Here is a 24,341-nt window from a genome sequence, read left to right on the forward strand (position 1 = left end):
ACCCTAGATCTAACAGATTTAACAGAAAACAAAACCAAAAAATAAAGGAATCGGTATACCTTTTTTTTAAATCGTTGAGAACGAAGATCACCAAACGACGATTAGCCAACCAAGCCGTCTGGATCAAAGAACATGAGCCTTAGAGCTCTGATACCATGTTGAAATTACACAAAATATTTTTCCCAACATCTTCATTTCTTATATCAATTTAGGACAAAGAAACAAAAGGTTTTCATGTACTTACAACTGAAACCTCACTACAAAACCCTAATCTACTCTCATTCAACTACACTCAATCCTAATCTAAAACAGATTATACGAATAGAAACATCTGATTGTTAATCTATCATCATAACAACACAAAATCAGAGAGAAGTAGAAAACACGAAGAGAAAACCCTAGATCTATCTCTCAAGCTGAAGACTCTCATCTGCCACATATCTTCTCTCTCTCTTCTTTTATATCTCTGTGTCAAGTATATGGATCAACCCGACTATAACAAAAGATCCGCGTATCCTTCCCTGCATTTACATTCTAAACCCTGCTACAAATACTTTTAACATAATAACCCCTTTAAGAAAAAACAAATAAATATAAGATTGAAATATTCTTCCACTATTTTCAACACATGGAACTTGAAGAAATTGAACATAATCTTATAATTTCCTACTAGTGGCTTGTTGCATGATATCTTCGATTAATCGTGTTATATTCTGGTGAGAAGATCCTCCCTCTTCTATTGCTTTATATGCCATCTCACTTAGTTCTTTAGCTCTCTTTCTTCTCTCTTCTCCTTCTTTCCCTTCTTCCATCACCATCTCTATAGCCTTCCTCAGCTCCTCCCTCTTTACTCCCACTCCCGACTTCTCTTCATCACCCAAATGGACAACATCTCGAGCACCAACACTAACTCCAATCCTTAACACTTGTACAACCAACTTCTCATTCAAGAATTGCTCTTGAAACTGAGGCCATGTCACCATGGGAACACCAGCACACACTCCTTCTAGAGTCGAATTCCACCCACAGTGTGTCAAAAACCCTCCAACCGCAGAGTGGGACAAAACCAACACTTGTGGAGCCCACCCACGGATCAATAAACCTCTCTCTTTTGTTCTCTCTTCAAACCCCTCTTCATCTATCCATTCTTCAATCTTTTGCGTCTTATGACCTGCGCGAACTACCCAAATAAATGGCCTTCTAGTTGCTTCTAGAGCTAAAGCAAGCTCAATTAGTTGTGTAGGTTCAACACGACTAACACTTCCTAAACATGCATAGATCACCGAACCATTTTCTTGAGAATCTAGCCACTCGAGGCATTCGTTTTTGTTAATCGACGACTTGTTACCTCTTTGGGCTTTCTCTGATACATCTTTGTAACATAACGATAATGGCCCTATGCACCAAACTTTACCTCCTTTGAGTTTCTGATATTCATCCGCGTATCCTTGTTCTAACTCCTGAAAACTGTTTATGATTACTCCATATGCTTCGGATTCAGATATCCGAAGCTTTTCATGAAAACTATCTAAATTTTTTGAGCCTGAATTGAATACGATAGGCAGTTGGGATCTTGTTAGTTCAATACGATCAGGCAAACCAGGTAAAACAAATGATTCCAACTCACCCACAGTTTCATATACCTTAGTGAGGTACAAAACATGGTTACACATCTGTGTGAAGCAATTCATTCCATCGAATATAATCCTTGGAATCTGAAACCTTTTTGCTGTTTCAGCTGGCCATAGGAGAAACGAGTCGGATACTATGCAACTCGGTTTAGGATTCAGGTTTTCTATATATTGTTCGACTCTTTCTTGTAGTGTATTAAATGCTTGCATAAGTGATCCGATCAAGTTGAAACTAGGGAGAGTATCTAAGCTCTCACAACCTTCTGGTAATCCAAATTCCATAGATGGAAATGGGAATTCAAGAAAATTAATGGGGAGACCTGATTTGATTGATTGATCAAGAATGGATCCGAATCTTAGGGCGTTTACAGGGGTGGTGATGAAGGTGACTTGGACACCATGTTGAGATAGTAACTTGGCTATGTCAATGGTGGGAATATAATGGCCTGGGGATGCCATGGGTATAACAAGAAAGTGAAGCTGGTTATGTTCTTGTGATTCTTCTAAAGCCATTTTTGAGGGATTGAATCTATGTGCGATAATGTAATTGCATTTGCATTCTAAATAAAGGGTTTCATTCTCTTCTCCTTCCCCTTCCCCTCTTTAATTTATTAGATAAATCCGTGATGATGTAAGCATATACATAAGCGATTATTTGCTTACACAATAAAAAATAAAAAACATAACTTTGTAGAGGAAGGTGGAGGTTGCTACAAGTTTTGTCTAATCGGGATAAATCCAAAGGCGGATGATTAAATTAAAGAATATAATATATTTATCAGAAAGACAAAAGCCGGCTATGATGTTAAATAAAAAAAATATTTTTATATAACTCGTGTTTTGATAAGTTTGTTGGACTATAGTCTTTGTTTACGAGTTCGTGTTTTATTCTGTTTGTGTTTTGCTTTTGTCAAATACTATGTTAAGCCTGTTGTACTCCAACTGTATGCTTGTTGTGCGTCTAGACTTTCGCATCCATCTGGTAATCCGACCTCCATGGCTGGAAACGGAAGTTGAAGGAAAGCCACCGGGATTGTTGAGGATGGGACTGTATCGAACGGCGTTGAGGGGTGTGGTGACGACTGTGACAGTAATGTTTGGTTGCTGTGCGAGTAATTTGGCCATGTCAATCATGGGGATGGTGTGGCCAGGGGCTAGGAATGGAATAAAGAGGAAGTGAAGTTCAGAGGTGGGTTCGGAAGCCATGGCCAAGTTTTGGAGATTGAGGGTTTGATAATTGGTGATTTGGAATTCGTATTTTAGAAATTTTGTTTCAGTTTTTTCATGTTCACGTAGAATGATCAGTCTTGAATCTTCTATCTAAATGGACAGGTATTAAAAAGTCGTTGCCGTAAGAAACATGGAATTCATGGCAACAAAACATGAAAATAATATATTTATTTAATTATATATTGACTTTTTTAATAAAGATAATTAGATTTTTTTTGTCTTTTTTTTTTTATAAAATATGAGTTTAACTTTATGTGATCGTAAAACTTGATGAATTTTAATTTCATTTTTAAGAAGTCGTGAGTTTTAAAAACTAGATAATAAACGTAAAACTAATACAAAAGATAAGTTTCGTAATAACATAGCTTAGAACTTCCATGGTAGGTTTTTTATATATTATTATTATTTGGTTAAGTGGTTTAAATAATAAAATATCATTGGAGGGCATATTGACCACTTAGTGGTCAATATAGTTTAATGATTGGAACAATTATCTTTTTCTTTTTAATAATATTTCATTTTATCCATTTGATTATTTTATTTACTTATTATATATCTAAAATTTATAGATAAACAAATATATAATATATAAATATAAATTATAGTAATATGTAAATTGTTTGTGTGAATCAATGTTTATATTCAAATATGATGTGTTTAAAAAACGATTAGTTAAATGAAAAGGTTTTATATAACAATTTAGATAGATAAGGATAAATAGTTAAATTAAAAAAAAAATCATTAAAAAGTTTAACCATCTAAACAACAATTTAATTAGAGGTTAATAAAAATAAAATAGTAAGGTGACAATATTTTTAACATATGATATATGTTTACCATTATAGATGCTCTTACTATATGTATGTTATAAGAAAGTATTATATTAATTTTATTTATAAAAACTCTTTTATTATTGAAACAAGTTGATTACATTGATAAAAGTTTTTCGGTTAATATGTTTATAGTAACTTAATATATTAGTAATAAAGAAAGATTTTGAATAGTTATAAATTTTGTGGATAACTAAACAAACTATTATGAACAATGTTTTTAGAAAAATTATCAAGTTTTTGTGTTTGAAAAAAATGACTAGTTTGACCTAAATTAGTTAAATTGATCATTCCAAACTTGAATGTATATGATATATCATAGAACTCATGAACACATATTAGGTCATACTGAAACTCAAGTCAATCTCTTCCAAGACCTAGTTGATTCAACAAATAATATGAATTTGGGACTCACAAATTTGCGGAAAAATTCAACTTTCATTAAACTTATCAATAACCATCCATATTACCACATCATTACTTAAATATGTAGCAAAACTTTAAACGAGTTTGAAAAAAGTTATCGGCCGAACACAAGCCCAAAAACAAAACCCAATTCTGCTTTCTAGGTAGATAGTGTGACATTAGTGTTCCTAGATTTTCTATGTTGGAAGAAGTGATGCAATGGATTGACTCAATTCTAGTTTCTTTAATGAAATGTATGGATTTAGAAGCTATAATAACAACGATGTGGTGGATCATTTGAAACTTTCAGAATGATATATTTCTTATTGATCATACAGTTACTCGGAATTTATTAATCGATAGGTTGATTGATTATTCCTATAATTGGTTTATGTTTCGTAATGGGAAGATAAATGTTAGCCGGACTTTGTGATTGCAAAACCCTATTTTAGCTTCAATCATTATGTATTGAACAGAAGTAAAAGCATCAGTAATGGTCGGACGATAGTAAAAGGTCATAGCAAATCCTGTAGCGCGCCACTTGGACTAAAAAACAAGTAAGTGTAATTCCCCCTGGACAATTAAATATGTTTACATGAGGAAGAACATATTTACTAGTTATATCATCTGCAATCACCTGAATCTCAAGACGTTCTTCAAACCAATCATAGACTTTATTGAGATAGGCCTGATCCCCCCCCCCCCCCCCCCCCCCCTCCGAGAACTGTATATAAGACTTTCATCTCGTACAGCTCAAGCAAAAACACCCAAATATTGGTTCGAACGGATATGTAATAGAAAGTTTGAAACTTATTACTTTCCGATTCCATCTGTTCTGAAGATACGTATTATCCGTTTGCCTTCAATCGATATGTATTGAACTGTTTTAGTTGAATTCATGAATTAGAATATAAAACAAAAAAATTCTAACATTAATTTTTTCTTTTTTTAGCAATTCATTTGTAATTATCATTAAATCATGTGTGGGGTGTTCCGAAAAATATTCATTTATATGTTTTTTCATGTGTGTCCATAAGATATGTGTGTATATTAGAGAGATGATAACAATTACGGAAAATTACATTAATAGTCCTTGTAATATAAGAAAATATTTATAAAAACAAAAAAATGAAAAAAAAAATTGGTAAAATAATAATTATAGAAACACTTAATGTCTCTATAGTAAGATTTAACGGCAGAGGGATGAGTGTTATAATTAACAGATAACATAGGGACAGATGGTATAACAAAGTAAAAAGTTGTATCCAAGATGCATATTATTCCAAATCAGAGGGAGCATTCATGTATTAAATTTTGTTTTTGTTTTTATCAAATATTCGAAAATCCTTTTTTTTTTTTTTTTTTCTAGCGAGGGACTACCACGTCGTCTTTCGTCAGGCTCACTTGAGAAGGGGTTAGGGTTTATGCGAGCTGCAAAATGGAGACGATAAAGAAAGGGTTTAAGATTTCAAAATTAATTTCTTTCAGCATCTCGGATTATTCTCATCATCACCGATCTCATTTTCGAACTCGTCGTCGTGTTGATTCGCCATTGTTAACTAGAATTTTCTCCTCGTCGTCATACAATAACAGGTCTAACGATGGTTACAGTGGTGGTCGATCACCACCACCAAGACGACGCTCCGGCGATGGATTCAGCACATCAGATCGAACTCCTTCGTCACGGCTTTCTGGATTCAACCACGGTAACGATGACCGCGACGCCGGCGATAATAGGGATCGAAGACACGCAGGAGGAAGAAGGGATTTCGACAGCAATAGAAGACCTAAGTACGATGATGATGATAGTAGGTATAGACCGAGTAACAGAGCATCATCCGAAGTAAACAGAACCGATAGTCGGAAATCTGAAACAAACAGCTCTTATGTCCCATTTGATGATGATGACGAACAGAAGCCCCAATTTTCTCCTAGCCCACGAGTTAAGGATACTAAGATTCAGGACGTTGATGGATTCCTCGATAGATTCAAGCTTGGATTCGATGAAGAAAAAGGTAGTCCCATTTCTGACAAATCAGATACCAGCAATAGTGCCGGAGAGGGAGAAGTAGTGGCCGAGGAGCCTCAACCACCGCCACCACCACCACCAGAAGACGCTGATGAGCTATTTAGGAAAATGAAAGAAACGGGGCTGATCCCAAATGCAGTAGCGATGCTCCATGGTTTGTGTAGCGATGGATTGGTTCAAGAAGCAATGAAGCTGTTTGGTGTAATGCGTGAAAGAGGATCCATCCCTGAGGTGGTGATATACACAGCAGTAGTTGAAGGGTTTTGCAAATCTCAGAAGCCAGATGAAGCTATCAGGATCTTCAGGAAAATGCAGAACAATGGTATTGTACCCAATGCATTTAGTTATGGTGTTCTTGTTCAGGGTTTGGTTAAAGGGAATAGGTTAGATGAAGCTCTTGAATATTGTTTGGAGATGGTGGAAGCTGATCATTCACCAAATCTGGCTACTTTCACAGGTTTGGTGAATGGGTTTTGTAGGGAAAGAGGTTTGGAAGCTGCTGAAATGATGATCAAGAGTTTGAAAGAGAAAGGATTTGGATTTGATGAGAAAGGTGTTACAGATTTCATGGAGAAAAAAGGTCCATTTTCGCCTTTGGTTTGGGAGGCAATCTTTGGGAAGAAACGTTCACAAATGTTTTGATCATTTTCTATGTTTGAAAACTTCAGTTTTTCTAGAAATAGGTTGGTGGTTTCTTGTTATTTATGGTGGATAAATAGTCGAAATTGAAACTGAACTTTGATTACAATACATGATGTTAGCCTGAGATCTGGTGTTTTTCTGGAAGTTGTTTTGTATGAACTTGTATTATGCAGTTAGTCAATGCATAAATTATAAACTCAAGATTTAAACTTGCACTTTAAATGAGTTTTTAAGTTTTGTAAGTATACTTATATTCCAAGTATTCCAACATTTCATATTGAATTTATTTTGTTGATATGATTTATCAAGTATTCCAACAGAATATGAAGATGCCTTTGTGGGAAGGTTTTGTGGTTGATAGTTGTTGATTAAGCATTGATTTGAGTGAGGCAGCATGGGTTATGTTTAGGACCGAACCAAAAGCTTCTAATTATGGTATCAAATGGTTTGAATCTGATTTTTTTTTTTTAATTATGGTATCAAATGGTTTGAATCTGATTTTTTTTTTCTAATTATGGTATCAAATAGTTTGAATTCTAGTTATGGTATCAAATGGTTTGAATTTGACTATTTTCTAAAATTGGTATCAAATAGTTTGAATCTAAGAGTGACCAAATCAAGGAAGAGGCATACCAAACAACCTTATGTAAATAAAAGTATGTTAGCACACAAATAGAAACATTGCTTTACTATTGAAGGAGACATTTGTCTTGTTTGACTAAAACTTAATGTTTTGGTTTTTATGTTCTACTATTTCTAAAAATATGAAATCTTAATACAAAGTAACTTGTAGGCAAACGTGTTACTTCATCTGTCCTAAAAATTATTGTCTACACTTTACACACAAAAACACACAAATAGATTAATAAAATATTAATTACTATTAACTTTATTAAATGAAATGATAGTTTTACCTTTTTGTTGCATTTAATTTCATGGTAGGTTAATTAATAATAAAGTGTAGTTTAGTAAAATGATATTTACTTTTAGAAGTAGGTTATTACTTTGGGACAAACCAAAAATGAAACATGGACTATTAATATGGGGCAGAAGGAGTATTTGATTTAATAAAAACAAATGTCAATTAACATTTTTTTTCTTTTAAATCATTTACAAATTATTTTTGGTATTCTAGGCCAGAGTCGGACATAGCAAGTGTCCCGAGGTAGCACGTGCAATCCTTCGATTTCATCCTAGTAAATGTTTCACAAATCTCTTCTATTTCTTCTTATCAGGATTATTTTACAAATACATGTTATAATAAGTTAAGAAAGGGAGACAAACACAAAAACCTAAGGGGCGGAGGTGTCCATAGCAGGTGTCTCAAAGTTGCATGTGCAACCCTTCGATTTTGTCTTAATAGTGTAAAATTCTATAAATCTTTCACAAATGTATTGGAAATCCATCAAAAAATCTGATAAACATAAATTTGTCGGTAAAAACCTTTTAGTGACAAAAACTACCTTAGGGAATGAGGGTTTTTTTTTTTTTTTTTTTTTTTTTTTTGTTTTTTGTTTTTTTTTAATAATTCTAGTAGTGTAACTCCTAAAAAGTTTGTGTAACCCTTGATTTTTCTTTTTGTGTCTTCCACCAGGTGTTGTAATGGGTATTATGTGGTGTTGTAATGGGTATTATGTTCTTTACTTCTTTTCTATATAGCGAAAATTAGAGCAGGTTTTAAAAAGGATCTAAGAATGTCTAGGGTTATGCCAAGTGAGTTTCTTAATGCCTTTTTCTTCTTCTTATGAGAAATATTTCACAAATATTTTTCTTCGTCACGCCTTTTAAAAAGGATCTTAGAATGTCTAGGGTTATGCTAAGAGGGTTTCTTAATGCCTTTTTTTTTTCTTCTTATCAGAATTATTTCACAAATGTCTGCCATAGTAAGTTAAAAAAGGGAGACAAACACACTTGGAGAGGGCATTACAATAAAGAGTTGTATGTTGCGTACGGGAAGACAAACACACTCGGTACTCGGACAACGCTTCGTTTACTTTAAAATAATTTCATTCGATGAAACCTAGTATTATTACCACTAGATTTTAGTCTAGTATTTACCGTGACTAATTATTAGTCTTATTATTATTATTATATAAGCGTTTAAACAATACTTTCGACCACTATGTACAGACAGGGGCCAGATATAAAACATTGGAGGGCAGAACCATTTTGGCGTATAGCACTTCTGAAATCCAACAACCTTATGCGGCTCTTTATGCATTCTTTTTATGGACGCTTTTGGTTTAAAGTATTCTACGACTTTCATTTAGATTGTTAAGGCTAAATCTCGCTCTATCGTAAATTCACTATTTACATTTCCCGGTATCGTGCCGGTTCCGTCGCGAAACTTCGACGGGTCATAACTTCTTCGTTATAACTCGGATTTCAGCGGTCTTTATATGTACGGAAACCTTGTAACATATACTACAACTTGGTTAATATTATTTATTCTAAATAATATTTTGCCAAAAAGTCATTTTCGACACTTATTGCCTCTAAATTGACTAGCCCGGATCTACAGGCGTTACAATTATCTCCCCCTTAGGATGAATACGTCCCGGAATCATCAATGAAACAGGGCTCGTATAATGACTCCATACATCATCTCTTCATCCTTGGTAATAATTATAACTTATATATTCCTTCAAGTATATCTCTTAGACTTATTGACTGTAAGCAGTACTCGATCGTGCATTTGCTTTCTATCTCAGGTTAGACTCCAAATTATGACCTTCCATCATGTGATGCACGTTTAGACTCAGGTCTCTTATAGTTATATTCCAAAACAGATTATACTTTCCTTCATGTTCTAATGTGATATAATCACATTTTAAAAGGTAACATTTCTAGCTACAAGCAACTTTTCGTGATACCTCTACTGATCTCTTTTTATTCCAATCTTCTGTCTTAAGTCAGATGCTACATCGAACTTGATTTTCTAAACCACATAGCATACTCAGCATAGTTGGACTCAATTCTATATGACCACTAGGGTCGGAATATTAATAATCTTTTTAGTCATTACCGAAACGATGGTTACGACATACTTGAATAAAACGGTATTAATTACTAACTTCTTGGTAACCTTGTGACTTTACATAATCCAAGCGTGAGTCATGTGCTTCTGGTAGTATATGCATCTACTACCTTTCACACCTACTCATACTCGTCCCAAGTATTGTCTCACAGTTTTCCAAGTCACCATACAAGAAAATCACATAACAGTTTAACACATCATATAGCAAAACGAAGGCTTCATTATTTCTTGAAACTATTACATAAGTGTTCAAGTTCACCCTAGACTATACCTCTAATAGGCTACATCATATTGTTCTATCTCTTAGGCTACCTCATAACTCGGTCTTCGGGTATGGATTCCTCATCCTTGGTTCCTTGCATGGTTTTCTGCCTCGTCAAGGATCATGTGGAATGCCCTTGGCCTTGGTGGTGTGTTTGGCTTTGCTGCTTCGTTTTTCTTTGGGCAATTTCTTGATAGGTGCCCCTTGCCTCCACATCCGTAGCATACCTTATCATTATGTGTGCAGTCCTTGGAATAGTGACCAGTCCTTCCACACTTGTAACAAGTTACTTCTTCGTTGCACTTCCCACAATGCTTCTTTTTACATTTATCACACCATCTTGCTTCACCTCTTTCTCCTCCTCCAAGCTTTAAGAATTTGCTCTCCTTGTTGGACCTTGAAGATCCTTCAAACTTCCGCTTCTCTCCTACCTTATCTTTTTCTAGACCCTTTTCTCTTATCTAGGTCTCTACGTTCTTAGCTACCCGAACAACTGTTTTCAAGGTAGTTGCCATTTTGACCATTAGGCCAAAGTCAGTGGGCAATCCGTTAGCAAATCTATCAATCTTGGAGAGTTCAGTAGGAACCAAGTAGGGAAATAGCTTCATCCTCTCGGTGAATGCGGTGGCATACTCATCAACACTCATCTTCCCTTTCTTCAGGTTTTGAAACTCATTGTTCAGGTCTATCAGATCTATCTCTGAGCAATACTGCATTTTCAACTGTTCCAAAAACTCTTCTGATGACATCCTTAGGGCTTCTCCTCGTGGCATCGTATCTGCCAGTAGCTTCCACTAGCTCAAGACTCCTGTTTTCAGTTGTCTTACTGCGAAGACAGTCTTCTGTTTCTCGCTACAGCTGCAGCTCTCAAACACCATCTCCATCTCGGAGATCCAATCCATAATCTCAACGGGCTTTGGGCTTCCTGAGAGACTTGGTGGTTTCGCACCCAAGAAATTCTTGTACATTCGTCCATCCTTGTTGTTTCTCCTTTCCGGGCCATCCCTTCGTTCACCTTGAGTCTCCACTTGACTCACTTGGCAGCTGTAGTTCCATTCCTCCGATTGCTCGGGAATCAATTCGGGTTGCTCAATGGGCATAGTAGGTTCGTCCCTATTCAACATCTGCCTCATTTCTTCCCTTTGTTCAGCTAGCATAGCCCGAACCATGGCTTGTACTCCAACCATGGTGATTGGCTCCGGTACATCTTCTACTACTGTAGGTATTTGCTGAATCACCGGGGGTTGATTCATATTCCCATTTGTATTCCCAGCCCCACTGCGGGTTCTTGCCATTATCTGTACACCGAATAAGGAGAATCTAGATCTTAATTTAGGATTGACGTTTAAATCATCCTTATCACTCCGAAACGTTTATATGCTAGTTCTAATATCGTATTCGTACGTTTAGAATCCTAAACACATAAGGTTTCCAGATCCGGTCGGCAACAGACCATAGATCCGATCAAACTATAGCATAAATCATAACAAATCATTTAGCACGTAAAAGCAATTTAGGCATCATTCCTAAAATAAGCTAGTGCTTGTGTCTATTCAGGTGTATTACCTAAATCTATTAGACACACTCCTCACAATCATCACTTAGCATTCTAAGTTTAAGTCTAGAACTTTCCTACAAATTCCTAGTTCGCTTAAACTAATGCTCTGATACCAACTGTGACACCCCCATATTCACGGCTAGAAAAGACCGATTTTGTTTATGCTTTATAATTATCAGAGTACCTCTTTTAATAAAAATGTTGCGGAATTTGTTCCCAGTAAAACATGATAAATACGTTATCAAAGCATTTCCGAAGAAAAGTATTTTTAATTCGTTTTAAAACATTTGGGTTGTCATCGTCAATACAGAAACATAAGCATAAACATAACTTACATTTATTTACACTAGTGATTTACATCTCTTTAATCTTTCAGTGTAATGTGACTTCATCTCAACAGCTGTAATATAAATAAACTGAGTGGGTCAGGTTGGGAAACCTGGTGAGTACATAGGGTTTTCAACCCACAATAATATAATTATTATGTTTAAACAATCAAACAATCGACCCAATTACCCATCACCATTATCTTCTTTACTCTTAAGGATCTATCTTAAGAGTCATCTATCTCGCATTCGTTCATTCTGAAGTCCTTTGCTTCCAGAGTTATAGGACTGGCACTAAATCCATAGCTGCCAATGCTCGTTCGTAAAGAACTAATTCCATAGTTGTTGGGTACTAAATCCATAGCTACCAATGTTTATCTAATAGGTACCAAGTCCATAGCTACCAATTCCTAATAGGTACTAAGTCCATAGCTACCAGTGTTTGTCCAGTAGGTACTAAGTCCATAGTTGCCGATGTTATTTGTTAGGCACTAAGTCTATAGCTGCCAATGTTTACTCACATCATCTTTTATCTCTCATCATTCATCTACCCATCTCATACCCAACATACTTATATATTTAAAATACGTATACAGTTCAAATCATTTAAAACATGGATAAAAAAACGTTCATCCAGCATAGACAGCAAGTATTCAGATAATATGCACACATAGCACGTAGTTTATATAAAATACTTCATATCTATGTGTAAGATGAAAGTAACTATGCACTCACTTGAGAAGGTGGTGACTCGATACTCGGACAACGCTTCGTTTACTTTAAAATAATTTCCTTCGACGAAACCTAGTATTATTACCACTAGATTTTAGTCTAATATTTACCGTGACTAATTATTAGTCTTATTATTATTATTTTATAAACGTTTAAACAATACTTTCCAACCACTATGTACAGACAAGGGCCAGACATAAAACATCGGAAGGAGGACCATTTTGGCGTATAGCACTTCTGAAATCCAACAACCCTATGCGGCCCTTTAAACGAGATTTCCCCGTACCGCGAGTAGTTAAAAAGATATTATAACGACACTTATATAAGTCATAATAATAGCTCAAATATTTATTATAAATTTATAATAACAATACTAATTTTAAATATAAACTATATTTAAAATAGGGTATGCATAACTTACTTACAAGGAGACTTTAGCTAGGAGTCGGGCTCTGCAGGGGTAGAACTTCGTCGCTGAATCTTTCTAAGAAATATTTGTGCAGCGCTTCAGCGCTCACCTTACTATACTAAAACTACAGACAGAGAAGTCGGATCACGAGGGACCGAAATGCTCAGGGGATAAGGAGAGAAAGACTTTTGAATCAAGAGAACAGTGTAAGAAATATGAGAGCCCAAGGCTCTTATTTATACTAACTAAATTTTCAAAAACTACCCTTCGTAATTACTTAATGACCTTTTAGTTATATAAACAACTAAACACCCCTTTATAATACTATTTTAAATAGATTTAACGGTATTTGTACTACACTATTATCGAAAGAATTCAACATGACCACATCGTCGATACCTTTCAAATGATATATACATATGTATATATATGTGTACGTATATATGATTTATACTTAATTTTAATACGTAAATATGGTATTATAATTTGTAACTCGTTCATATGAACTCTGTGTTTGACATTATTTATATCCCCGTGTAGGTGGAGACGTACTTTACAACTTTCGTTTAGACTCCATCAGCTAATTTTGAATTTATTTTTAAAGTTATATTTTTAATAGGTAGGGACAGAATTAATCCGTTAAATCTCATAACTTCTTCATCTGATGTCCATTTTCGTCTGTCTTTTTATCGTTACACTACTAATAACGAGATCTTCGATTCTCGTTTAGGTTGTTTCGGCTAAAAACTGCTCGATCTAATATTCGAATTTCAGGTTGTACATTGCTAATTCGAAACTTCGAAAAATCATAACTTCCTCATACGAAGTCAGATTTGGGCATTCTTTTTATGGACGCTTTTTGTTTAACGTATTGTACGACTTTCATTTAGATTGTTAAGGCTAAATCTCGATCTATCGTAAATTCACTATTTACATTTCCCGGTATCGTGCCGATTCCGTCGCGAAACTTCGACGGGTCATAACTTCTTCGTTATAACTCGGATTTCGGCGGTCTTTATATGTACGAAAACCTTGTAACATATACTACAACTTGGTTAAGATTATTTATTCTAAATAATATTTTGCCGAAAAGTCATTTTCGACACGTATTGCCTCTAAATTGACTAGCCCGGATCTACGGGCGTTACATATATATAAATATAAATATATATATATATATATATATATATATATATATATATATATATATATATATATACACACACACACACACACAAATACACACATCTACCTTGGTCTTCCTTGGTTCATTTCAGGAAGTTCAGTTGTATGAGTTGCTATGAATGACACTTATATGAGTTGCTCTATCATGTCCTTTTGAATTAAAGGCTACAAATTGTAAGAATCTATTAGGGTTTATGATGGAGATCTGGATACCAACTTAGATCGTGAGAGCACTTTTCGAACTAATATTTCGACCCTATGCCTATGTTGCAAAACATTCAGCCTAGGATAATCCAAGTGGACACTTACGATTCTAGGCACAAAAATCGTAAGCCAATTTTCTAGAGATATTATGTGAGAGTTTGATGAAAATGAGAGCTAAAATTCGTAACCATCTTCTGAGACTGAAGAGTTGTTTATATATTAAACAAGATTAGGGTTTTATTAGGGTTAGGTCGTCATTAGTTGCATTGGAAGAAAATTAGGATAATCCGAATTTAATGAGGATTTAGGGTTACCAAAACTAATGAGTTTCATTAGTTTTACCATAATCACCCTCAAGAAATTGAATTTTCCACTATGTTTCCATATGTAAAATTCGGTGAGGTTTGGGGTGCTGCCCCTCGACCCCACCCGCTGACTTGGAGCTAGGGGCTCTGCCCCTTGGACCCCGCTAGGGGCGCTGCCCCTAGACCCGGCCAAAGGGGTGCTACCCCTTTGGAAACCCCGGACCTAAGGGCGCTGCCCCTGGACTCCCGACTACTCGTCGAACCGACTTCTAATTCGATCTTATACATGTGTGTACTCCGCACCATCCCGTACATATATTAGAGTACAAATTAAGAAGCCCCTTAACTCATATGTTAGTTCCAGTTACATAAAATGGTATGGTGACACTAAAATCACCAACACAAATTGACCGATCGAGCAACCAACAATGTTCCAACAACTTATTAAAAGGAGGTAATCATTTTGGGTCTTGAAAAATGCTTTCATATTGGTCTGGTAGATGTTTGATGTCTTGATGAGTATAGATGTTTGATGGCTTTATGAAATCGGAAAATGCATCAACACAACTATGAATGGGTTTAAATTAATCAGTAGCATCATTGGGATCATTTTGGAGAAGTTTTTTGGTTTAACATTGTTTGGAGGGTTAAAAAACTGTTAAAGTGGAATTGTCTTTTTGAGACAATGTACAAAGTTTGATGCTATTGTTTGCTTATATATAGAGTTGATATTCAGAAGATAGTTTTGACTAGTACACATGCTCATTTTATGTATTTTTATTTGCTTGCTCCATGTGAGCCCTTTAATATATAGAATCTTTGGATGTTTTCTAAATTTTGTGTGTGACAACCCAAGTTGCCCCGTTACATTTCTCCGTTACCGTTAATGGAATAATTCCACTGTTCAAAAGTTCCGTTAATGAGAAGTTGTCAAAGTTAATAAATATTTCAATTGTTTATGTTATATTCCGTTAAGTCGTGATAAAATGGAAATAAAAACACATGACACTCATTTCCATTAAATTGGAAAATGTCAAGTTTTATAGTTACGACCACTAAATCGGGTGCGACCAAAAGCCCCGTTTAATAGCAATATCGGGTAGAATTCCACCGAGCCCCGACTCAAAACCCTATATAAGGGTGAGTGGAGTCTGTTGGAGACTTTTTACACTCTCTCTCTATACCTTCTCTCTAGACCCGTTTTCGCCCCGAAACCGCAACCAAACGCTTCCAAATTGTAAGTACGCTTACCCTAGCTTATTCTAAACATAGTGATTTATGTTTATAGCCCAAAAATCATCCAAGAAGGCATGGAATAAGGAGTTTACGGCCCAGGAACATTTTAGGGCCGTAAACCCCTAAAATGGTGCCAATCATGCCTTTAAACTTGACCACAAGCTTAGAAACTATTAGGGGATATAGCTTAGGGGTGTTTAAACACTAAAATGCATGGATTTAGGACTCAAAGAAGAGTTTACGGCCCAAGCACATGCTTAGGCCGTAAACTCCCCAAGTCATGGTCCCAAATGCACTCCAAACTCATCCTAGGGCTTCATACATAATTTAGGAACTTATCCTCTTGAGTTTAGACCCTTGAAACACTCCAAAATGAATTATTAAAAGGAGTTTACGGCCAGGTCTATACCAAGGCCGTAAACACCCCTAAATGTGCCCAAAAGTGTGGTTTTTACCCCCCAAATGGCCTTAGACATTTACCATAAAATACTAGGAAGGATTTAAGGACTTAAACACATGTAATGGTGGGGTAAAAAGGAGTTTACGGCCCAAGCAAGTGTCTAGGCCATAAACTCCCCAAAACACACTCAAATGGTAGTTTTAATCCCCCAAAATGGCATCACACTTCATTATAAATTGCTAGGAAGGAATTTAGGGCTTAAGACTTCGCAAAATACAAGGTATGAGAGTTTACGGCTGTAAACTCCCTTAGGAGTGGTCCCTTGGCCGTAAACTCCAATATAATGCCCTTAGAAGCCTCCAATCCACTCATGCCTTTTATGAAAAGTACTTAGAAAAATCCCATGAACAAGCTAGAAGCCTTAAAACACCCTAGAACCCATCACCATGAGTTTACGGCCGTAAACTCATGGTGAGTAGTCCCTGGGCCGTAAACTATGTATTAAGGGGGTATTCTTGGATAGCAAACTCCATTCGTTAGCCATTCACACCCTTAAACATTACCCGGGACACCCAAACACTTAGCCAAAGTGTTTTCCGCTCCTGTGAGCGCGTATATTTGTTTAATTTGTATTAAATGTGCTAATCACATGTAAACATATGTTATCATATGTTAAATAGGTCATTGTGTGTGTTCGAGTCCTTACATGGCACCGAACACCCAAACAACACTCTCGTCGGACCTACTTACACCAGGTGAGTTCATACCCATGAATGAACCTTTTTAAAGGCTTTTAAATGTTTTATAGGGGGAATACAAGTTAAACATGCCAGTTATCAGGTCAATTACATGTGATTGATAACCCGCATGCACAAGATTTTACCACTTTACACTGTTTTACCGAGTGGGACACTATAATGACTTTTACTTATTTCATAACTTTTACTTATACTGGTTTATCCAAATTCATTTTAAATTGGTTTATGAAAGATCCTCTAAGGTTTTTAAACATATGTTACAAAAGAATACAATTTGTGAATTTCTTTGTACATAAAGGCGTTTCATTAAAGATTTCCCTTTTTGATGTATACTTTTACTTGTTAAATACTGCTGCTTCGCTTATACTTATTTTATACTCTGACTCGGTAACACTTTCACTTATACCTATAGTCGCTTATACTTGATGACGCTTATACTTATTCACGCTCTTACTTAGTAATATCGACTCTACACCACTTATACTTGATATCGACTCTACTTCACTTATACTGGATATCTACTCTACTTCGCTTATACTTGATACGCTCTCGCTTCACTTATTGTCGCCTCTACTTCGTGATACGCTTATACTTGTTCGACACTTATACTTCAATTGCGACCGCTCCTACTTCACTCGTTAGACACTCCTTCTTCACAAGAATCACTTATCTTGATACACTTACGCTTTACGATTCTGTTATTCCACACTGTATGAATTCACACCACGATGATATGTCTTCAATTATTACACACTCAGCCATAGTTAGATGTACGTCCGTGCTTATATAGATACATATAAGTAACGATTGAAAGACTTAGGAAGGCTCATCCGCCCTATTTCCTTTTCTTCGTTGAGATGTGGTTTGGTGGGATCGGGTGGCCATCCGAAAGTCGTTTGGTTCATTAGTTATATACTATGTATATGAGTATGGACATACAATAAATTCTCTAGTCAAGTCAGTTGAGAGTCTCTACCTCTATTCTACACTTACTTTAGAAACACACTACCTACTGTTTGGAAGTCTCTATCTCTAATACGTCACTTGCATCAGAAATCCACTCACTTCTAGAAACACACTATCCTCTATTTGGGATGCATTTTCGGGACGCGGCCTTCTCAGTCGTCTAGTTAGTAACCAGAGTCTCCTGTAGGGAGAGCGGACATTGTGTGTATAGGCCTATACGGGATTGACAACCCCGCACCCTGACTGCTAGCTACAGTCCACGGCCTACCAAGCCAAGGGGTGACAAATGTCACATTATATAGATGCTTGTAGAGCGTCTAGAACTCTAGTCAGTTTGGTTACGAGTATCCTGGGTTGCCTTATAATTCATGGCTTTAAGGTAACGGTATTTCGTCAGTGATTTACACTGTATGCTGATGTCACCTTTTTAAGAGTCACACTGTTTTGACCTTGCTAGATGTATCTTTCAGTTGATACCGTCTGGGGTCTGTTATCTCTGTTTGACCTTACAAGATGTACCTTTCATTTGGTATCGTCTGCGGTCTGTCTTCATTGTTATGACCTTGCAAGATGTACCTTTCATTTGGTATCGTCTTCGGTCTGCGTTCACTGTTTTAGACCTTACCAGTTGTACCTTTCACTTGGTACCTTCTGGGGTCTGTTTCTCCATTTGTTAGACTGAACCAGGCGTGTCGTTAGTTCGATACTTTCCTGGAGTCTATGACTCTTTTGCCTTAGTCAGCAGTCCTCACTGCTGAGGCATATGTTATTCCCTGATGCCTCTGCTTTCTTTTATAATCAAATTCAGTATTTTGATACTAATAGCAATTAAGGGAAACTTCTTCTTACCACATTACACTGACCAGTCTTGGTAGAAGGCTGCTTTTATTAAAGAAAATATAGGATTTTCTGGAAAGAACACTAATACACTGAAATCACTTAAACTACTGCTTTATAAAGTTATTTGACTAAATGACACTAAATACTTATGAACTCACCAACATTGTAAAAATGCTGATACTCGCTTTTCAAATAACTTGTATTCTCAGGTTAGCATTAGACAGGTACATCCCCGGAGCTGATGATGAAGATAGCTTAGTACCACGCTGTATTTATACTATTACTTGTATTATTTTAAAGTGTTGTAATGTAACCATGTAAAACTATTACTATTAATGCAATGTTTTGTTGTACTTTGATTTCTATAATGCATGTGTTGTGATACTTGACATGACGTCATCCACCCCAGAACGTTTCCGTCGTTCCGGTTTTGGGGTGTGACATTATGGGTCCTCATTTTTGCTTGGACAGGCCCTGGTCATAACAAATCCAAACATGTTTCAAAATTATACATACCATAAACCATTTATAATCATATAACATTAAACGTAAAAACATCTATCTTACCCTAGATGGATGTTTGTAGTTTTAACCATAAATAAAACACAAATCCACCAAAAGGGTATTATTCATTCATTGCTTAATTTGCTTCTGCTTAGAAAGACTGAAACAAAAACCATCTTGAAAAGTAACTCCACCATAAGGCCCCACCACTTCCTTTTCTAACAAACATGTTCCTTGAAATGCTACGATTGATGTCAATGTTTGTCTATATTCCCTCCGTTGTACACATATATAATATATAATATAAGTTATCTGTAACATTATAATAATAATTAAGAAACTACTTAATAATAAAAATAATACCTGAGTTAGGGTTACTTTTTCAAAACCAAATTTCTGAATCCACATGGACTCAACTTCCTCAACAGCTGGAATCACCATCTTCTTAACCTTGAGATATGCAAGTAGCTTCTCAAAGCAGTTGAATAAAAGGTGGAAGTAGCCGTGAGTTCAATCAATGTATTCATACAATTTTTTTTATATATAAATAAATAAAATAGACATATGATGTTGAAAATGTGTAAAAAAGCATGTTTACCTTTCTTTGGTTGGTTTCACTAGTAGCAATTGTAACACATCAACAATCGATCATATTAGATTGAGTGAAAAAAATAGGAAGTTTTAATAAATAACTATTCAAATTTACACACCTTCAAATCAATCTTCTTATCTTCCCTCAAACAACCAATTTGATATTTCCTCTCACGCTGCAAGGTATGGGGGATAAATCTAACAATCAGAAATGAAAACATCATAACTTATTTTTTTTAAATGGACAAAACCTAAAACAAACCATATATCACACTACCACAAGGACCAAATTTGTGATTTTCTCTTCGTTCTTAGTTAAGCTTTATAACATTTTATATCATACACATGCTCTTTTAATTTTATATCATACACATGCAAGGTATGGGGAATTATTTCACAAATGTCTTTAAATATGTTTAGTAAAACTGCCGAATAACACTTCAAATTTATAACTTATTTGATTCAAAATAGGATAGAAGCGATGAGACATATTCTATTACAATTAACATTAAAAAATTTATAATAAAGATTATTTGTAAGAGTGTAATACACATGTAATCTAGAGGAAGTCATGATGAGCAATCTTAAGTGGTAGCATCTTGAAACTAATGTAAAGAATCTTTGGAAATTAGGCCTTCCAATTTCCATTATGATGAAAAGCAACAATGAAGATATAGAAAATAAGAAAATGTCCAATTAATACCCTAAGTGTAGCAACTAGTCATGTGCATATGAGTGGGAGAAAATGAGAGAGAGTGTCACACATGACTTAAAATTATTATGACTTTTCTCAAAGAACCATAATGGAGAAAAACATTGTAGTCTAGTAATGGATTTTGGTACAAAAGGCTTTGCCTTTTTAGGGTTGTATTGTAGTATTTGCATTTGCCAAATTTTTCCACTGGGTAAAAGGTGTAATGTATATCTTGTTCATGTAGGTTGATACCAATGTACTCAACATTTATTTCAATAAATGGCTTATTTTTTTATTTTAGGTTAATACTAAGAAACTTATCATGAATTTTATAATTTATATTCTTTACCTTTATCTCTTTATCAAGGACCTAGCTTTAAATTTTTATTCTAACTAAAACAAAGAGGTGGTAAGACTAACACTCGGAGCATATAAAAACACATAACATAAATTACCAAAATATAATATCAAGATACTTAAATGTTGAGAAATATAACCTCATTGACACAAATGCAAGACCAGCAGTCCTCTCACTTTGCATTGAAAAGTTTCTCACTTGCATTGTATCATAATACCCTAGACCAACAAAACAAACTACAAAATTTACAGCAACAATCAAGCCAGGATGATTACATTAGTATTTAAAGGTTATATAATTTATTTATGAAGTGAAACATAAAATATCAGAGACTAACCTAGAACCTTGGGTCTCCATATTGAAATATACTTCATATTCAAGTCCAAAGTTTTGCATAATGAAGTGGTCATTAGCAAAAAAAACATATAAAGTGGCCTAAATGAGAAAAAAAGTTCACTAATGAACAAAACTTTCTTTAAGGCTTTTAACATTGAAATCGGTCCTATATTGCTACACTTTTTTATAAACACTTGACTTGAGATAGATAATATTCGTCCTTACTATGACAACTTTATGGCATGAATAAGTAGGACACCAAATTTGGTTCCAAATTCCTCAAAAAACCATAAAGATTTCAAAGTTCTTTATCCCCTAATATTCCCTACAGACTTGAATGTTTCAAATCTCTCAAAACACCCTGCAGAGTTCAAAGTTCCAAACCCCCCAAAAGCCTAAAAGTTTAAAAGTTCCAAATTACCCAAAACACCTTGCTGAATTCAAATTCACATATCCCCCAAAAGACCATGTAGATTTCAAAGTTCAAATTCCCCAAAACACCATGTAAAGTTTAAAGTTCCAAAATCCGCTAAATACTTGCATGTTTCAAACTTCCAAGTTCCCCAAAATCTCTTTGCTAAATTCAAAATTCAAAATTCCCCAAAATACCCTATAGAGTTTAAAGTTCTGAATCCTTTATTTAGCCTCATAGAGTCCAAATATCCAAACTCCCCAAAAGCCCTGCAGATATCAACTACAAAAGTTAAAATGGGAAGATATAGAAAGGTTGGTAGTATATATACTTTTATTAAACTACATGATTATAGTAAAAGCTACATATCTAAAAAATGCTCTTTAAAGTTATAATATCTTTTGGACAATCATCCAAGTAATGAAGCTCTACTTCTGGAATCACACCAACCACAAGTACAACTCAATGATCCTCACAGATCAAGAAAAACACAAAGCTAAAATTTAAGCTGGTCTTTAATTCTAGTTGCGTACCTCTTAAATCACACGATTAAAATTAAAGATCAACTTGAATTTTAGTTTTGGGTTTTTCTTGATCTGTAAGGATCATTGAGTTGCACTTGTGCTTGGTGTAATTCTAGAAGAAGACCTTGATAACCTGAATCGATTGCCTGAAAGAGCTTATCAGTTTAAGAGCATTTTTGACATATGTACCCTTTATTATAATCATGTAGTTTAATGAAAGAACATATACTACTAGCTTTTCTGTATCGTCCTTTTTAACTTGTGTAGTTGATGTCTGTATGGATTTGTGGAGAGTTTGGATCTTTGGAGTCTGCAAGACTAAATGGAGGATTCGGAACTTTCAACTTTATAGGGCATTTTAGGGAATTTGGAATTTTGAATTTTGCAAGACATTTTGGGGGACTTGAAAGTTTGAAGCATGTAGGTTTCAGGGGGATTTGGAACTTTAAACTTTGCATGTTGTTTTGGGGAATTTAAACTTTGAAATCTGCATGGAATTTTGGGGGATATGGGACTTTGATTTAGCAAAGTGTTTTGGGTAATTTGGAACTTTGAAACTTGCAAGGCTTTTGGGGGATTTGGAAATTTGAACTCTGCAGAGTGTTTTAGGAAATTTGAAACATTAAAGTCTGTAGGTATTATTACGGGATAAAGAACGTTGACATCTATAAGGTTTTTTTTGATGAATTAGGAATTGAATTTGGTGGCCTACTAATTCATGCAATAAAGTTGTCAGAATAAAGACGAATATTATCTATATCAAGTCAAGTGTTTGTGATAAACTGTAGCAATATAGGACTCGTTTCGATGTTAAAAGCCTTAAAAAAGTTGTCCATTAGTGACCTTTTGTTTTCATTTATGCCATTTTATATGTTTTTTGCTAATGAATACTTCATTATGCAAAACTTTGGCCTTTAATATTAAGTGTATTTCAATATGGAGACCGAAGGTTCTAGGTTAGTCTCAGATATTTTATCTTTCACTTCATAAATATATCATATAGCGTGTAAATATTAATGTAATCCTCTATATTTGATTGTTGTTGTAAATTTTGCAGTTTGTTCAGCTGGTCAAGGGTATTATGATATACAATGCACAATGCATGTGAGAAGCTCTTGAATGCAAAGAGAGAGGATTGTTAGTCTTGCAATTGTGTCAATCAAAGTTATATTTCTCATGCATTTTAGTATCATAATACCCTTGACTAAAAGAATAAACTGCAAAATTTACTACAACAATCAAAGTCAAGAGTATTACATTAATATTTAGAGGCTATATGATTTATTTATGAAGTGAAAGATAAAATATCAGAAACTAACCTATAACCTAACGTCTCCATATTGAAATATACTTCATATTTAATCCCATAGCTTTGCATAATTAAGTGTTTATTAGCAAAAAAAAAATATAAAGTGACCTAAATGAAAACAAAAGTTCACTAATGGATAAAATTTTCTTTACGTCATCTAACATAGAAACCGGTCCTATGTTGCTACACTTTATCATAAACATTTGACTCGAGATAGATAATATTCGTCTTTATTATGACAAATTTATGGCATGAATGAGTAGACACCAAATTCGCTTCCAAATTCCTCAAAAAACTTTATATATTTCAAAGTTCTTTATCCCCTAGTAATCTCTACAGACTTCAATGTTTCAAATTTCTCAAAATACCCTGTAGAGTTCAAAGTTCCAAATCCCTCCAAAAGCCCAGCAAGTTTCAAAGTTCCAAACTACCCAAAACACCTTGCTGAATTCAAAGTCTCATATCCTCCAAAACGCCATGCCGACTCGAAAGTTCCAAATTCCCCAAAGCACAATGTAGAGTTTAAAGTTCCAAATCCCCCTGAAAACCATGCATACTTCAAATTTCCAAGTTCCCCAAAATGTCTTTGCTAAATTCAAATTTCCAAATTCTGCAAAAAACCCTGCAG

At 35.0% G+C, this 24,341-nt stretch overlaps 1 protein-coding gene and 1 pseudogene across 1 annotated transcript; one reads left to right on the plus strand and one right to left on the minus strand.

Annotated features, from left to right (window-relative positions):
* Positions 1-572: 572 nt before the first annotated feature.
* Positions 573-2,208, minus strand: LOC145000184 (UDP-glycosyltransferase 73C6 pseudogene; annotated as a pseudogene).
* A 3,225-nt stretch (positions 2,209-5,433) lies between these two features.
* Positions 5,434-6,989, plus strand: LOC145000186 (Pentatricopeptide repeat (PPR) superfamily protein). The gene has a single exon (XM_078959377.1). It carries the CDS (start codon positions 5,535-5,537, stop codon positions 6,765-6,767), a length of 1,233 nt encoding a protein of 410 aa, XP_078815503.1. The 5' UTR covers positions 5,434-5,534; the 3' UTR covers positions 6,768-6,989.
* The last annotated feature ends 17,352 nt before the right edge of the window (positions 6,990-24,341 follow it).

The sequence above is a fragment of the Lactuca saligna genome, chromosome 6 (assembly GCF_052625555.1).
Source record: "Lactuca saligna cultivar CGN05327 chromosome 6, ASM5262555v1, whole genome shotgun sequence".
Taxonomy (NCBI): Eukaryota; Viridiplantae; Streptophyta; class Magnoliopsida; order Asterales; family Asteraceae; genus Lactuca; species Lactuca saligna.